This window comes from Gobio gobio, assembly GCF_949357685.1.
Source record: "Gobio gobio genome assembly, chromosome: 4".
Lineage (NCBI taxonomy): Eukaryota > Metazoa > Chordata > Actinopteri > Cypriniformes > Gobionidae > Gobio > Gobio gobio.
In genome coordinates this window covers 65437426-65456033 of record NC_137100.1, presented here as the reverse complement: position 1 = coordinate 65456033, position 18608 = coordinate 65437426, and the positions used below count along the sequence as shown (strand labels likewise).

At 39.6% G+C, this 18608-nt stretch overlaps 1 protein-coding gene across 1 annotated transcript in view; it reads left to right on the top strand.

Moving 5' to 3' along the window:
* astn2 (astrotactin 2) overlaps positions 1-18608 on the top strand; it is a 512045-nt gene that overhangs the window by 195522 nt on the left and 297915 nt on the right. The window contains exons 7-9 of the mRNA XM_079815958.1: positions 3531-3615; positions 7772-7846; positions 13147-13284. Of these exons, the coding sequence (XP_079672084.1) occupies positions 3531-3615; positions 7772-7846; positions 13147-13284 (298 nt within the window). The remainder of the gene's footprint in view (positions 1-3530; positions 3616-7771; positions 7847-13146; positions 13285-18608) is intronic.

The following is an 18608-nucleotide window of genomic DNA, read 5'->3' as shown; positions in this document are numbered from 1 at the left end:
CCAGTACTTCATAGTTCCTAAGAGGGATGGCGAGTTGCATCCAACTTTAGACCGGAGGTACTTGAATCGTTCTCTGAGGAGATTCAGATTCAAGATGCTTAGCATTTCCTCCATTGTGATTCAGATCCAGTCTGAGGACTGGTCTGTCACGATGGGTCTGAAGAGGACGCATACTTCCCTGTATCCATCCTTCTGTGTCACAGGAAGTTCCTGAGGTTCGCTTTTTGGGGCAAAGCGTACCAATATCGGGTTCTTCCAGGCGGCCTGGTCTCTAAAATGAAGCTAGGCCACAGCATCACTGTGAAGCAGTTTAAGGTCTGCTGGGGCTCATTGCGGCTGCGTCCAACAGAATATCTCTTGGCCTGCTGCATGAGACCCTTACAGTGGTAGCTGGGAATCAAGGGGTTTTCCTCTGGGGAAAACCATTCTGTATGATCAGGGTAACGCGCAGATGCCTTCGTTCCCTAGTCATATGGAAGAAACCTTGGTTTCTGTCCCAGGGGCCAGTGTTGGGAGCGTTCTGTTGCCGGGAATCCGTTTCAACAGACGCCTCCCTCACTGGCTGGGACGTGGTCATGGCGGCCGCTTTGCGAGAGGTCTGTGGGAGACCAGGCATTTCTCCTGGCACATCTACTGCCTGGAAATGCTGGCGGTCTACAAAGCTCTGAGGAGCTTTTTCCCGGACCTCCGCAGCCACCATGTCCAGATATGGAAGTAAACCAGGTGGCTTTCCTTGAGGGGAAATCCATTCTGTATGATCAGGGTAACGCGCAGTGGCCTTCGTTCCCTAGTCATATGGAATAAACCTTGGTTTCTGTCCCAAGGGCCAGTGTTGGGAGCGTCCTGTTGCCGGAAATCCGTTTCAACAGACGCCTCCCTCACTGGCTGGGGCGCGGTCATGGACGGCCGCTTTGCGAGGGGCCCATGGGAGGGCCGTCATTCCTCCTGGCACATAAATTGCCTGGAGATGATGGCGGTCTACAAAGCTCTCAGGAGCTTTCTCCCGCACCTCCGCGGCCAGCATGTCCTGGTACGGACAGACAATACGTCTGTCGTAGCGTACATCAACCGCCAGGGGGGACTGAGGTCGCGCTTTCTGTACAGGATAGCACGCCGAGTCCTCCTGTGGACCCAAGGGAAACTGTTGTCCATCAGGGCAATGTATGTCCCGGGGGTCCAAAATCAGGGAGCAGACATCCTGTCGAGGCAGGGGCTGAGGCCCGGGGAGTGGCGACTCCACCCAGAGGTGGTGGAGGCCATATGCAAGAGGTTCGGCCCAGTGGAAGTGGATCTGTTTGCGTCTCGAGAGACGTCCCACTGTCCACTGTGGTTTTCCCTCACGCATCCAGCTCCGCTGGGGCTGGATGCCATGGTGCAGACGTGGCCGAGGCTGCGTCTGTACGCATTTCCCCCGATTGCTCTGCTCCCGGGAGTCCTGGAAAGGGTCCGTCGACAGGGGGTCAGTCTACTTCTGGTAGCACCCCGTTGGCCGACTCGAGTTTGGTTCTCGGATATCATAGCTCTGCTAGCAGGTCAGCCGTGGGAGATTCCTCTGAGGAGGGATCTCCTATCTCAGGCGGCGGGTACGATATTTTACCCCCGCCCGGAGATTTGGAACCTGTGGGTCTGGCCCCTGAGGGGACCAGGTTCATAGAGGCTGGCCTATCGGCAGACGTGATAGAGACCTTACTCAGCTCCAGGGCTCCGTCTACGAGGAGACTGTACAGCCTCAAGTGGAATGTATTTTCCACTTGGTGCAGAGAACGTGAGGTGGACCCAGTTAACTGCCCAGTGGCTTCAGTGCTGGAGTTCCTCCAAGATCGTTTCTCTGCAGGGCTTACCCCGTCCACACTCAAGGTGTACGTGGCTGCCATTGCGGCTTTCCACACTCCTTTGGGTGATGGGCCTCTGGGTAGGCACCAGCTGGTTGTACAATTCCTCCGTGGGGCTCGGAGGATGAGGCCTGCGGCTCGGTCCAGAGTTCCAACCTGGGACCTGGCAGTGGTTCTCGAGGGATTGGCTGAGGCCCCCTTCGAACCATTGGAGTCGGCTGGACCAAAGGATCGGACTCTTAAGGTGGCTTTTCTCCTTACCATTACCTCTCTCAGGAGAGTGGGAGATCTCCAGGCCTTGGCGGTAACGCCGACCTGCCTGGAGTTTGCCCCGGGAGGAGTAAAGGCCATCTTACACCCTAGGCCGGGCTACGTGCTTAAGGTGCCATCAAGGGTGGTCAGGTCATTGGTCCTGCAGGCATTTCATCCTCCGCCTCATGTGACGGCGGAAGAGGGGAGACTTCACCTACTCTGCCCGGTTAGGGCGCTCAGAGTTTATTTGGCGAAGTCTGCACAGTGGAGGAGATCACAACAACTGTTGGTGTGTTTTGGCTCACCTAAGAAGGGATTGCCTGCGTCTACTCAGACAATCAGTAATTGGATTGTCCAGGCGATTACCATGGCCTATCAGGTGCGCAGTTTGCCTTCACCTGTGGCTGTGAGGGCTCATTCCACCAGAGGCATGGCCTCTTCGGTGGCCCTTCTTTCTGGGGTCCCCTTGCAGGATATCTGCGAGGCGGCCGGGTGGGCTACCCCACACACTTTTATCAGGTTTTATAGCCTGGATCTCCCTACGACGCCTGGTGCGAGGGTGCTCCAGTCCTAGCTGTGCCCGGTTTCCGGCTTCACACTAGGGCAGGCGCTACCCTTCGGTGTGGCCTAGTGGGTACTCGTTCCCCAAAGCGTCGTCCCGATGCAGTGCGAGTTCCCTCGAAAGGGAACTGCTCGGGTTATGTATATAACCCTTGTTCCCTGAGAAGGGGAACGAGCACTGCATCCCGACGCCACACCTTGGCGCGCCTGGAGCGCATGCTTCAGAGCAATTACTACCGCCATTACGCTCCAGCAACCCTTTTATACTTCCGGGTATGCCGTCACGATGACGTCATCACGCACGCCAATCGGATTGGCCTAGTTGGCATTCTGGTTTCAGATTCGCTGATGCTAAGGGAGCATCCCCAAAGCGTCGTCCCGATGCAGTGCTCGTTCCCCTTCTCAGGGAACAAGGGTTATATACATAACCCGAGCAGTTTTATTCTAAACCTGTATGACTTTATGTGGATTTAGATGACTTTCATGCCATGACTCAATAAAACGTTTTGCTATGTAATGATATAAATATAAATATATGTAAAAAAAAAAAAAAAAAAAAATCCTTAAAACAGCCTTTTGATTTTGGGGTGGAATGTGGTATGAACATATTTCCGGGGGATTCACGCTGCAATCCCATATCCTCAGCTCTTAGCATCACCTTTGTAGAGCTGAGTACTTCTGTGATCCCCTTCAAGATAAGAGCGATCTGATAGCGAAGGTGTCAGAGACTGAACCAGCTCTCACATTTCCCTCTTCCCACTTGACTCCCACCACAAACTGTACAGTAAAAACCTTTTGTCTGGACTGAATCCATGTGTGTGTGGTTGCACCGTGTGCCACTGGGATAAATGAACATAATCTGTCACTGTATTGTGCTCTCTGCAGGGGAATGCAGCTGTCTGGAAGGTTATGCCCCTGACCCCGAGCATCAACATCTCTGCGTTCGCACTGATTGGGGCCGCAATGAAGGGTGAGTGCTGCAAACCACTCTGTCAACGCCTCACAAATAGGGTGAACTAAAAGCCAGGACAGCAGGGAGATGAGGACGGGGAAGAGAAAGACTGCAACACAGAGAGATACGATTCATCACCTCACCTCATGCCAAGTGTAGTAACTCCTCTTCCTGACTCTTGCGGCGCATGTTAATGAAGTTGCTCAAGCAAACAGCTGGGGTAATAAAACGCCAGCAGAACCTTCGGCCCAGACTTAAAGACGTGGGGTGGTGGTACACGTGAACATGACAACATAGGAAGATACAGCTGACAATTACATGCATTTCAGGGTGATTTATTAGCATCACTATATAAATTGGGGGGACACCTTAGCATCCATATATCAACATGCTGAAGAACAAACACTAAAGGTGCATCCCAGTAAGTGCATAGTGAATAAGTGCATAGTGAATAAGTGCATAGTGAATAAGTGCATAGTGAATAAGTGCATAGTGAATAAGTGCATAGTGAATAAGTCCATAGTGAATAAGTGCATAGTGTATAAGTGCATAGTGAATAAGTGCATAGTGAATAAGTGCATAGTGAATAAGTGCATAGTGAATAAGTGCATAGTGAATAAGTGCATAGTGAATAAGTGCATAGTGAATAAGTGCATAGTGAATAAGTGCATAGTGAATAAGTGCATAGTGAATAAGTCCATAGTGAATAAGTGCATAGTGAATAAGTGCATAGTGAATAAGTGCATAGTGAATAAGCGCATAGTGAATAAGTCCATAGTGAATAAGTGCATAGTGAATAAGTGCATAGTGTATAAGTGCATAAGTGTATAAGTGCATAGTGAATAAGTGCAAAGTGCATAAGTGCATAGTGTATAACTGCATAGTGTATAAATGCATAGTGTATAAGTACATAGTGTATAAGTGCATAGTGTATAAGTACATAGTGCATAAGTGCATAGTGTTTAAGTGCATAGTGTATAAGTGCAACGTGAATAAGTACATAGTGTATAAGTGCCTAGTGAATAAGTGCATAGTGTATAAGTACATAGTGCACAAGTGCGTATTGTATAAGTGCATAGTGCATAAGTGCATAGCATATAAGTACATAGGGCCCTATCTTGCACCCAGCGCAATTGACTTTGTACACCGACGCATGTGTCATTCCTATTTTGCACCCGCGCAAAGCGCGCTTTTCCCTCCACAGAAGCATGTCGCTAAACTAGTGAATGAACTTGCGCTCCCTGGGCGGTTCAGCGCAAAAAAGGAGGCGTGTTCCGGCGCAAACAATCCCTGGTGCTATTTTGCTGTACCATTAAACAATTGCGCCACTGACCAGAAAAAACCTAGTCTAAAGTCAGTGGCGCGTTGCGCGTTGTTCATTATGCTATTTTAAGGGCGCATGCTTGACCATAATGTATAGTGTGCACAACGCGCATACACTTTGCTCATGTAATCTACACAGATGCAACAGTTATTTTTGCAAATCATAAATTGTTACACTAAAAAAATATTAACACATGAGATGACGGAAATCATTGTGGTGTGCCACGAAGATGTGAAAAAATAGGCATAAATCTAGCTTACAAATGATTCAGGCTAATTGTAATAATTAAGGATAAGACCTGTTTGCCCAATAGTGGCAAGACATATATGTATATAAGGACATCTGACAAATTGGTTTGTCCGTCAAGAACCAGGAAAAAAAATCGACTGAAAAACTGAAAAAACTGAAAGACTGAAAAAAAAAAAGACTGTGAAATCACCTTTACCATAATGTACAACATTACAACTTCACTTCTCTGTCTTTCACTGCTCTTACAAGCACATCAGTCTCCTCGGCTGTGAACCGCTCCTGGCGTGCGCCTGGTAAATACGCCATAATAATAGCAATCCATAATGGAACTTGCGCACCTGCTTTTAAAGGGAATGTTGGATGACGCTCGGATTGGTTTATTCACGTTACGCCCAAACCACACCTATGAATAATGAAGCTACTTCAGACCAACCCATTTTAGATTTGCGCCGGGCGCAAGAGCCATTTATCCCGCCGGGAAAATAGCAACAGCGCCGAGACCCGCCCACAAAGTTACTTGCGCTTCGAGCTTTGACACTTGCGTTTCAGATCGTTAAAATAGGGCCCATAGTGTCTAAGTGCAAAGTGTTTAAGTGCATAGTAAATAGTAAGTGCATAGTGTATAAGTACATAGTGTATAAGTCCATAGTGAATAAGTGCATAGTGTATAAGTGCATAGTGAATAAGTGCATAGTGAATAAGTGCATAGTGAATAAGTGCATAGTGAATAAGTGCATAGTGAATAAGTCCATAGTGAATAAGTGCATAGTGAATAAGTGCATAGTGTATAAGTGCATAAGTGTATAAGTGCATAGTGAATAAGTGCATAGTGCATAAGTGCATAGTGTATAACTGCATAGTGTATAAATGCATAGTGTATAAGTACATAGTGTATAAGTGCATAGTGTATAAGTACATAGTGCATAAGTGCATAGTGTTTAAGTGCATAGTGTATAAGTGCAACGTGAATAAGTACATAGTGTATAAGTGCCTAGTGAATAAGTGCATAGTGCATAAGTACATAGTGCACAAGTGCGTATTGTATAAGTACATAGTGTCTAAGTGCAAAGTGTTTAAGTGCATAGTAAATAATAAGTGCATAGTGTATAAGTTCATAGTGTATAAGTGCATAGTGTATAAGTGCATAGTGTATTAGTGCATAGTGCATAAGTGCATAGTGTATAAGTGCATAGTGAATAAGTGCATAGTAGTAAGTGCATAGTGTATAAGTGCATAGTGTATAAGTGAATAGTAGTAAGTGCATAGTGTATAAGTGCATAGTGCATAAGTGCATAGTGTATAAGTGCATAGTGTTTGAGTGCATAGTGCATAAGTGCATAGTGTATAAGTGCATAGTAATAAGTGCATAGTGTATAAGTGCATAGTAGTAAGTGCATAGTGTATAAGTGCAGAGTGTATAAGTGCATAGTGCATAAGTGCATACGTGTATAAGTGCATAGTGAATAAGTGCATAGTGTATAAGTACATAGTGTATTAGTGCATAGTGCATAAGTGCATAGTGTATAAGTGCATAGTGAATAAGTGCATAGTAGTAAGTGCATAGTGTATAAGTGCATAGTGTATAAGTGAATAGTAGTAAGTGCATAGTGTATAAGTGCATAGTGCATAAGTGCATAGTGTATAAGTGCATAGTGTTTGAGTGCATAGTGCATAAGTGCATAGTGTATAAGTGCATAGTAATAAGTGCATAGTGTATAAGTGCATAGTAGTAAGTGCATAGTGTATAAGTGCAGAGTGTATAAGTGCATAGTGCATAAGTGCATACGTGTATAAGTGCATAGTGAATAAGTGCATAGTGTATAAGTGCATAGTGTATTAGTGCATAGTGCATAAGTGCATAGTGTATAAGTGCATAGTGAATAAGTGCATAGTAGTAAGTGCATAGTGTATAAGTGCATAGTGTATAAGTGAATAGTAGTAAGTGCATAGTGTATAAGTGCATAGTGCATAAGTGCATAGTGTATAAGTGCATAGTGTTTGAGTGCATAGTGCATAAGTGCATAGTGTATAAGTGCATAGTAATAAGTGCATAGTGTATAAGTGCATAGTAGTAAGTGCATAGTGTATAAGTGCAGAGTGTATAAGTGCATAGTGCATAAGTGCATACGTGTATAAGTGCATAGTGAATAAGTGCATAGTGTATAAGTACATAGTGTATAAGTGCATAGTGTATAAGTGCATATTGCAAAGTGCATAAGTGTGTCATTTGGGATGCAACTTGATTGTCTTAGCAACTGTTTACACTCAAACATCACAGTGGCGAGTTTTAGCACCAGAAGGTTTTCTTTAGTAACCACCTAGCAACACCCACAGCATCCATACTAGCACCACTAACATTTTCGTCAGAAAGCCGTGGTATCCAGTCTGCTCCTGGAGAGCCACAGGCATGCAGAGCTCTATAATCCTGAAGACTTTGATTAGTTGCTCCAGGTGTGTTTAATTAGGGTTGGGCCTCCGGGAGCAGGATTGGACACCCCTGCCATACTTAATTATCATTGCTATTAATGCCTTTCACTTTTGTCAGATAAAGCACGTATTGCACATCAAGTCTTTCTTTTTTTGTGTTTGTTCCACCCACAGTCCATGGCCGTACTCAAACCTGGAGAGAGGCTACGACCTTGTCACAGGGGAACAGGCTCCAGAGAAGATTTTCAGGTAAGCACGACAGCAAAACCAGATCTGCCCGGCTGTCTGTCCTCTGAAAGATTGTCCCATGCTGAACAGGACATTCCCCGGGGTGTCCCAGTCCAGGCAGGGCATCCCCGCCTGCTGTCAGCCGTCCTCTTACTGAACACAAGGCTTCACAGGACGCCTGCGGGCTGCACTGTGGGTTTCCTGGTAGGATTTGCCCTAGGCATGTTCCACCTGAAAGAGGAGGGAGTTTTACCTGAGCCTCTGTTTTAAAGCAGGGTCGCTCTGGAAGTTCACAGCTCCATTTATTTATTTTTCATGTGCTCGAGAAAATGGTGGCGATGGAAAGGAATCGAGGGCAGGTCACAAACCACAGCACGTCACTTTGGATTTCTCAGTGTTTCTGTCCTGCGGGCGTGACAGTCGGAAAAGCATCTACCCTTAAAATATCTGATGCAACTCGTCACATGGATTGCAGCTTGACTGCCGTCTGAATGATGCGTGCTGATGTTTCCACTGCATTCTCAATGGAAATATGTGACCGTCTGTATTTCTGCAAAACCTGAAATACTTTCCTCTGGGTTTATTTTCCTGTTCTTTTCTGGAGGTCACATCCACAGCAGGGCTAACTGCTAAATCATACTAGCAACTCATGTAAAACATGCTAGAAAAATGCTAAAGTATGCTAATTTAGGCTAGCAACATGGTAATACATGCTGGTGACATGCTAAATCATGCTACCGACATGCTAATTAATGCAAACAGTATGTTAAAACATTCTAGCAATGTGCTGAAACTTGCTAGCAACATGGTAAATGTGGTTAATTCATGTTAGCAAATGCAAATTAATGCTAGCAGTGTTAACACATGATAAATCATGTTAGCAAAGTGTCAGATCATGCTAACAACAGGTCAATTCATGCTAAAATATGTTAGAAACATGGTAACGTGTTAAAACATGTTACTCCATGCTAGCAACATGTTAATGACCACATGCTAATTGATGCTAGCAGGGCAAATGTGCTGAAATATGTTAACAACATGCTTATCATGCTTAGAAACATGCAAATTCATGCTAAGAATGTGTTAAAGAATGCCAAAAAGTATTGTTGCTAGCTAATTCATTTAACAACATGATAAATAATTCTAGCAAAGTGTCAAATCATGTTAACAAAATGCCAATTCATGCTAAAATATGCTACGTGGTAATAATGTGCTAAAACATGCTAGAATATAGAATATGTTAGAAACATGGCAACGTGTTAAAACATGTTACTCCATGCTAGCAACATGTTAATGACCACATGTTAACAACATGCTAATTGATGCTAGCAGTGCAAATGTGTGCTAAAATATGTAAACAACATGCTAATCGTGCTTAGAAACATGCAAATTCATGCTTGGAATGTGTTAAAGTATGCCAAAAAAGTATTGTTGCTAGCTAATTCATTTAACAAGTGTTTAATAAGTTTATTAATAAGTGTTAAATCATGTTAGCAGAGTGTTAAACAATGCTAACAACATGACAAATATATGGAGCTGGTTGTGATCACAACCCTCAAAATGTATTAGTTTACAAATCATGTGGTAAACGCAATTTGAGATAGGGGAGCGCGGGGCACAACCTAACGCGGGGTTAGTCTTAACACGCATGTTTTAACCCTTTCCACACATGCCAGAATGACGAAACTTAGTGTATTTACTAGTTGCCATATAAACATTATTTAGAGAAAAAATTGCTCCAAAATTTGAAAATCTCTGGAAGATATTACTGAACATGTATTTAACCATAGCAAAAGTACATTTCTTACTTAAGTTTAGTTTTCATCTCTGTTTTTTTGTGTTTATTTAAAATAAGACAAATCAGATATTATTTTAATCTTATATCTGTTTTTTTAACAGTTGAGATGTTCTTTAATGCTGATCTAACAGCAGAAGATTTAAATCCCAGTTGTGCAGATGGTGTGTGTGTTAACACTGCGTTACAATGAGCCCCTATTAGAAATATGGCATTATATTTTATACTTTAATGAATTCTTTTGAAAAACCATAAGAAAAGGGTGAATAATGACTAAGAGTGAATGCTCAGAAATTATGAATTATTATTATGTTTTGAGCTGTATAGCTGAATTTAGCGATGTGTTTGTAGTCAAACTCAAAAACGCTTATATTTTTAATGATTAAAAAATTCCATTATTTGATTTTAAAAAGTTAATAATTGTATTTTGTTGACAAAATATTTTAGTTTGTCTTGTATATTTTTTTGATTATATCAGGAAACATTTTAAGCTGTTATTTGGTCATGTTACAATGTACCCCACCTATGGGGCATGTTGTCACATTTCATTCCATTATTTCAGGGTAAATCAAGAAAAAAGTAAACACTGTATTAATCAAACAAAACCACATAATTGTACTAGACATGTGTGCAATTAATGTGGGATAAAATAAATACTCTGAACCCCAAGTGGATTTACACAAACTGAGACAGTCAAAAAGCGTTAGGTTGTGTCCCGCTCTCCCCTAATAGTAGTGTGCAAGAAATCGTGTGAAAATAAGTCTTTATTAATGAAAAATACTATAGTATATTATAGTAAAATTACAGTAAAATTACTCTATTAAATACTATAGTGTTTTTGAACCATACAATAGTAAAGATACTACAGTAAACTGTAGTATATTGTAGTATATTATAGTATTTACTACACTTTGTTAATTTACTGTAGTATATTTACTATAGTACAGTTCAAAAACACTATAGTATTTACTAGAGTAATTTTACTATAATATACTATAGTTTTTTTTGTTGGTGTTTCATTTCAACTGGAAACTGCAGTGAATTATTTGTATGAAATGTAGGGAGACGTATTTCCAGAGATGTGTACCAAATGGGTGAAGATGTGAAAGACACATAGTTTAGTTGTTTATGGTTGCTGAGCAATTAATGAAATGCAAAATAAGGTTATTTGATATAGGCTACAAACCATTATTTACCTAATTACCCAATACCTTCACATAATGATTTCAGCCATTTCACCTGAAACTAATGTGTGCTTTATGCTGGTCAATTACATAATGGAATGACAATATCTCACCTATTAAACCGTCTCTTAATTAAACACAAAACATTTCGGACTGAAAGCCTGAGTTCTGTTAAGGTTTAAATAATAAATGTAATTTATATCATCCCTTCACTCTGTCCTTACTCACCCAAGCTGTCATCGCTTTTAACCACCTGACGACTCGAGGCATTTAGTTCAGCTGGCAGCAGTTGACTGATAGTGGACTGAGGAAAGCAATCGATGCCCTCTGAAGTGTCAATTGATGGGCTGGAGCAAGGCCTGGGCTATCGGTGTCTTATTTATGAGTGGAAGTATGCATTGATCCAGAGTAATTCAGATGTGCTTGTCTATACCCAAGGTCAGGAGCCGGGCACGCTCAGACTGCGCTGGAGCTCCCGTGTCAGATCGCCGTGATATATGATAAGGGTGCATGTTATCATACAAATTGAATTCCCAGAATATGGATTCATTGGCTAAATTAATATTGAATTAGCTTGATTTTTTTTTCAGCTCTTCACTTACCTTATGTGCCACACATTCACTATATTGGGACGCCTGCCTTTACATGCACATGAACTTTAATGACATCTCAGCTTCAGCTCTTCTGGGAAGGCTTTCCTCAAGGTTTAGGAGTGTGTTTATGGGGATTCTTCTAGAAGCGCATTTGTGAGGTTAGGCACTGATGTTGGACGAGAAGGTCTGGCTCTCAGTCTCCGCTCTAATTCATCCCAAAGGTGTTCAATCGGGTTGAGGTCAGGACTCAAGTTCCTCCACACCAAACACCTGAATTCAGTGATCTGGAGGGGCGTCCCAATACTTTTGGCAATATAGTGTATGTGCCATTTGAAGGAAAAGTTAAAGTGAGAATCTGGTGAGAATCACTGGGGTGATTAACCCCTTAACTGTCACTGTCATATCATATATCACATATTTCAGTAATCATCCTAAAGTATCATTCGAAAGGTTACAAACTCAAAATTCATCCTTTGAAAACCGTTTTGAAATTGGATGTTGCGTTACCATGGAAATTGTACTCTAAATTATTTTAGCGGGCTCCTCCCCTACTGGGCGGTGTCAGGTTTCATATAAAAAAAAATGTAACTATATAATCAAACATTTTCTAATCTTGACAAAACACATCGTCAGAAAAGTCTCAAGGTTCCATATTTTGTGATAGAAGGGATATTTCTATCGAAAAAATTCAGAGGAATGTGGGTGACACCCGTAGGCTATTTTTGGTACAGCACCTAAACATAAACACTCAAAATTTCAGTTTTTGTGAGATCGATTTCAAATTTGGTTGATTATTTTTTTGTAGTAATTTTAGAGTAAACATTTTTTGTTATATATATATATATATATATATATATATATATATATATATATATATATATATATATATATATATATATATATATATATATATATATATATATATATATATATATATATATATATATATATATATATATATATATATATATATATATATAACAAAAAATGTTTACTCTAAAATATATATATATAGTATATTTGATTCACAGTTATTTTAAACTTCCATAATGTTTTCATACTTTAATTTTTTTCACTTCATTAATAAACTTTTATTTATTTGCTGTTTACTGATTTAATTGTAGTTTATCTTTTAATGTGTTTTTGTATTATTTTTAAAATATTTTATTTAGCTTTATGTAATTTCCATTCAGTTTTAATTTTAGTTTCTCAGTCTGTTGCCTAAGCAACAATTCCAGTAATATTTTAATATAACATTTATATTTTACTTCAGCTTTAATTCAAGCTTTATATTAACACGATTTATTTTCAATAATTTTAGTGAACAATAATAACACTGACACCCCTCTCTGACTCTTACTGTATCTTACTGTATCCGACTAAAATGACTAAATGTAAATCTTTGAGACTGTATGCTAATGACTTCTGGTATGATTGGCTGAAACTCGTCCCATGAGTTGCAAATCTCTCAGGTTGTGAGTTCTGAAATTAAGAGTATGACTACACTGAATCCGTCCTATGTTCTATTATATGACCTCTTGTTTCTACAGACTTGTCATTTTTTAAAAGTTATTGTTTTTTATTGCACACCTTTGCGTATGTCATTATCACACACAGCTACTCTCTAGTTGGACAGTTTTTTTGTCTATGCTGTGAAGAACAGATCTTCTCCTCTCTTTGTCAGTGTGGGTATCATTGAAATTCAGCTGACACGTTATGCTCTTTGTGTTGATGTCCCTCTCGCTGCAGGTCTTCCTACAGTCTGGGTCAGGGCCTTTGGCTGCCAGTCAGCAAGAGCTTTGTGGTTCCTCCGGTGGAGCTGTCAATCAACCCTATAGCCAGCTGTAAGACGGACGTGTTGGTTACAGAGGACCCTGGAGAAGTGCGGTGAGTTAATCACAGCTCAACGAGCCCACCCGTGCGTTTTCAGTACATTATAGACTGAAGAATGGACACAGACAGAAATGCACTGCTGCTGTAATTGAGGGATGACTGTAAATCATTACGCCTGGTCTGCATGGATCGTTTATATGAGGAGGTGTATTAAAGAGGATATTTAACACGGAGTGTCTATTCACACCAAATTTACACGAGCTCCCAACAATGTCTGGATGGGCCACACAAGAATAAAAACGACACACGTGTTTTAATGTCTTCAGTGGTGCAGTCACAAGGCTCATGAAACAAGGTTTTGACACGATCGACCCGGGTTCGAATCCGCCTTTCCCATCACATTTCACATCGGAAAGGCATTTACTTTCAGTAAAAATGAAGAAAATGTTCTAAAAGTGGAAATAAAGTGCCTAACGAAATGTTTAATATTGAGTAGGGTCGGTGTAGGGAGGGCTTTTATCGTCCCATTATGGCGGCATCCATTTAATAATATTAATAAATATAATCATTTACACTCTGTGTTATTATTGCGTCATGTTAATGTACAATAATACTGAGGTGCAAATAGTATGTATCACTATTTTCACTTAGTGTAAATTGCATCTAGTTGTCATTTACAAATAGCCGCTGCCTATTTAATAATACTCTCTAAAAAATGCTGGGTTAAAAATAACCCAAGTTGGGTTGAAAATGGACTAACCCAGCAATTGGGTTGTTTTAACCCAGCATTTAGGTTATTTTAACCTCAGTTAACCTCAGTTGTTTGCTTAAAACAAGCCAAATTCTGGGTTAAAACAATGTATGACCTTGACCCAGCCAACATATTGTTATTATACAAACTTGAAGTTTGCTTTTGCCAAAATCTCTAATTGGAGACATTTTCCATAATTTCTTTTTTAAGTCTGAGTCTGAACTCGCATTTAGTTTCAGAATATATACTTCACTGAACAACATTTAGCATAAATACAGTGCATCAGTCGGGTTCTGGAAGTAAAACCTCCATTTGTTGTCTCTAAAGGTAATTATAATTTTAACTATAACTTATAAACCTTTTAATAGAGCCCTACTGTGAGCTGTGAGGTTGTTAATCGATGCTTTTTGCTGCTTCATGCCGTCAGCATGAATTATTTCAACTTATTTTTTAAAATAATCATGATTAATCGTGATTAAAAACTACATTACCCATGATGCCGTACAGAAAATTCCACCAATCAGAGAGTCAAAACAAACAAAATGCACCAAAAGAGCTCTTTAGCTCCACCCACTCACAAATATTTGCATATGCATATTTTGCAATACATTTAAAATGGCTATAATTTCTTCTTAGAACTTTTAGTCTAACTTAGGACATTTTTAGTTTAATATCTAACATTATTTAACTTTGGTTCTATTTTATTGCAATACAAAAATACATTCTCTGGATTGTTCCAGACTTAGTTATTAATAGACTTGTCAAAGCCCTTGCTCTTGCCTCTTTATTTCTGATAGACCCACAGCTGCTGTTGGCTGAAATGTCCTCAGGGAAACAAGCTATTTACAGTATTACTTTTTCTTTTTTTTCACGACCAGGCTGTTTTTTTTGTCATTATTGCAAACACAACATATGCCAGGGTGTTCTTATGGCGTCAGCAGAGCATGCTTTAATATGGATCCGGTCCAGAGAATCATGCACATAAACGTATATCTGTGTATATTAGCAGGCATTAGTGACAGTCCTGGGGATACAGCTTTTGTTTGAAAGCCTAAAAGGGACCAGGGTTGAAATGTCCAACTAACATTTTAAAATAATGATAATAATAAAGCAAGCAAAATTGCTGCTGAACTTGATGTGATGACCATGCATTTCCGAGGTATAAAGAAGTACACTTCGCTATTATAGTTTCTTAGAGTTTCGACTGAGATGACCCATGATATACTTTTAAAAGGAATTGTTATTACAGAAATTATATGGTTTTAAAAAAATATACTTAAGCGCAAACTTGAATGTAATGTTTTCAGACACTTGTTAATTGCAATTAAATAAAAATGTAGTTAATGTAGTTATAGTTAATTAAATGTAATTACCTCAATGTAGAGTCTTTATATGTAATTTCATAATTACCTCCATTGTCTTTGAAATATGGTTAAAGTTGCCATTTACAAGCATTTATGGTAAACTAAAAATGTCATTATTTATACATTTGCAATGATAAAGTTGCAATTTATATATTAACTTAAACTGTAATATTGAATAGCTCACTTCAGTTAAATTTAAAGTACTTTACATGTGCTTTAGTATGTTAGTCAATACATACATACATCAAAAAGTTTATTAAAACATGATTTCTTTGCACTTTAAACAAGTCTTTATTATTACAGTGCACTTTTAAGTGTGTTAAGAAACATATTCTCACTTTTAGTGCACTTAAGTGGTGTTTTATTTATTTAATTAATATTATATTATCTGCAAGTGTGTTTGTTTAATACACACTGTAAAGCCTAACGCTCAAAATAATTGTTTTGAGTAGAGCCAACTCAAATTAATCAAATGAGTTCAATCAAATTAACTTTTATGAGTATTTAGAACTTTCCTTTTCTGTTGAGTTCACAAAACTGACACATTTTATGTAATCTGAATTGTTTTATTGTTTTGAGTTTTATGAACTTGTTTATTTTAATTTAGACTAACTTAAATTTACCTAAAACTGGGCTGGGATTTATATTTCCCAGCATGCTTTGCCATGACACTCAAAAGGGAGAGTAAATGCTCAAATTAAGTATTGTATAATGTTTTTTGTGCAAGATTAATGTTAAGTGGGAGGTTTAGCAGTGTTTAATGTTTTGTTATGCTACACTCTAAAAAATGTTGGATTAAAATTAACCCAAGTTGGGTTGAAAATGGAGTAACCCAGCAATTGGGTTGTTTTCACCCAGCAGTTGGGGAAAATGTTTGCTTAAAACAACCCAATCACTGGGTTAAAATAACCCAATTGCTGGGTTAGTCCATTTTCAACCCAACTTGGGTTAATTTTAATCCAACATTTTTTAGAGTGTAGTTTAGAAGAGTTTCTTTTATGTTGGGGGGTTTTTAGGGTTACCATAATGGTGACGAGTGGAGCGTGAGTTTAGTTTGAGAACAGATATACAGTACATTGTTAAATGTTTTATATTGCTATCCTCATTCAGCTAGTGTTATGCTATGCTAATGCTATCAAAGCATGTATTGAATTAGCTAATTAAAGCTAACCAAGTCTCCATTACTACAATTTTTTAAGTTGAGATTACATGATTGTTTATGTGTGAATTATCTTACTCAAATATTTCAAGTTAAGAGCAAATAAAATGAATGAGTACAAAATAAAAATCTGCAAGTTCTGCTTACTTAAACTTTAAATTGCATAACTTAAAAAATGTAATACCTATTTATTTGTTTTAGTTTTGCCAACTTATTCGGGTCTGTGGTGCTCTTATAAGATTTAAAGTGCACATTCAATGAAATTCTTAATTATATGTTATTTTTCACAAGGTGTTGCAAATTTCAATTTGGGGGGGGGGCAATAAACATGAAATTTCTCAAGGGCAATTTTTGAAGGGGACACAAATAATACAGACAAAATTGTACTTGTAAGTATATTTGTGGCATTTTGGTGCACTGAAAAATTATCTAATGTCCGTTTTTTCTTTTGTGTGTCATTTTATCTGACCAACAACACAATAATAATTGTTTATAAATGAGTGATCATCGGTTCGCAACATGGTGATATAAAATCTTGCTTCTTCCAGCATTGAGCAAAAACCCAACACAGCGGTATATTTACAATATTAGCCTAATATCAGTTCACACATAGGCTTATCAGCGTTTTAGTTGCAGTGGGTGATTTACAACAAGCTACCAAATAATAATCACTAAAATATCAGACATATTACAGAAATATCTCCTAACCCCCCGACCCCCTCGGGATTTACGCCTATGGACACACACTATTCTTGACCTACAATAATTATCTTAATTATCTTATTAGAAAAAAGAAAAAAAAATGATGAGGGACCACAGAATGGTCATGATGCTTTGGTCTAAGAGTGTGAAACCACAGGCATTAGATCATTAGAAGGCTTAATGAAAGCTATTCTGACAGGTTACGATTATTTTTTTTTTCTCTTTCATTTGACAGTAAATTAGTTCTTAAAAGCCTGCCAATGAAGGAATTATGTTCTCGGTTGCAAGTGCATTACAGAAAATTTACGTAGTTCCGACACATTGCTGTATTATCTTTGCCAAAGAAGTAAAACAGTGTGAATGTTGTTTAAACTATAGCACCATAGTTGTACTTTATATTTCGTGTCCAGTAATAGGATTATATTCCTTTCTCAGAAAACCCCTTCTCTCATTTTCCCCTCACACTCTCAGATCATTTCTGAGCTCTGATGATGAATAGCAGTCATTACCATTTCAATTTCATCCCAGGATGAGGTGGTCATGTCTGTGCCCTTTGGGAAGTGGGGACAGTGACCTGTCATTGCTTTTATTTGGGTTCCACCTGAATGTATATGACCCTCGCTTTGCACCAGGACCGTTAGCATGTGCAGCTCCATCTGGCGTGATGCTCCGTTCCGGATGGAGTGACGCGTCACAGGAAACACTCCTAATCTCCTTTATGTTACTCGGTTAATACAGCTGTCAGCTGGAGGAGAGGTCATACAAGCCTGTGCATATGAACTCCACCTTTTAGGAGGTTTAGGAGACACAGCTGTGTCCCCTTCAAAAGTGGAAGAGAAACTCTAGTTTGACAAGATGCAAGCTGCTCGTGACTTTAAGTCTTTAAAATACAGTCAAGATATACTTCACATTTACACTCACCTAAAGGATTATTAGGAACACCTGTTAAATTTCTCATTAATGCAATTATCTAATCAACCAATCACATGGCAGTTGCTTCAATGCATTTAGGGGTGTGGTCCTGGTCAAGACAATCTCCTGAACTCCACACTGATGTCAGAATGGGAAAGAAAGGGGATTTAAGCAATTTTGAGCGTGGCATGGTTGTTGGTGCCAGACGGGCCGGTCTGAGTATTTCACAATCTGCTCAGTTACTGGGATTTTCACACACAACCATTTCTAGGGTTTACAAAGAATGGTGTGAAAAGGGAAACACATCCAGTATGCGGCAGTCCTGTGGGAGAAAATGCCTTGTTGATGCTAGAGGTCAGAGGAGAATGGGCCGACTGATTCAAGCTGATAGAAGAGCAACTTTGACTGAAATAACCACTCGTTACAACAGAGGTCTGCAGCAAAGCATTTGTGAAGCCACAACACACACAACCTTGAGGCGGATGGGCTA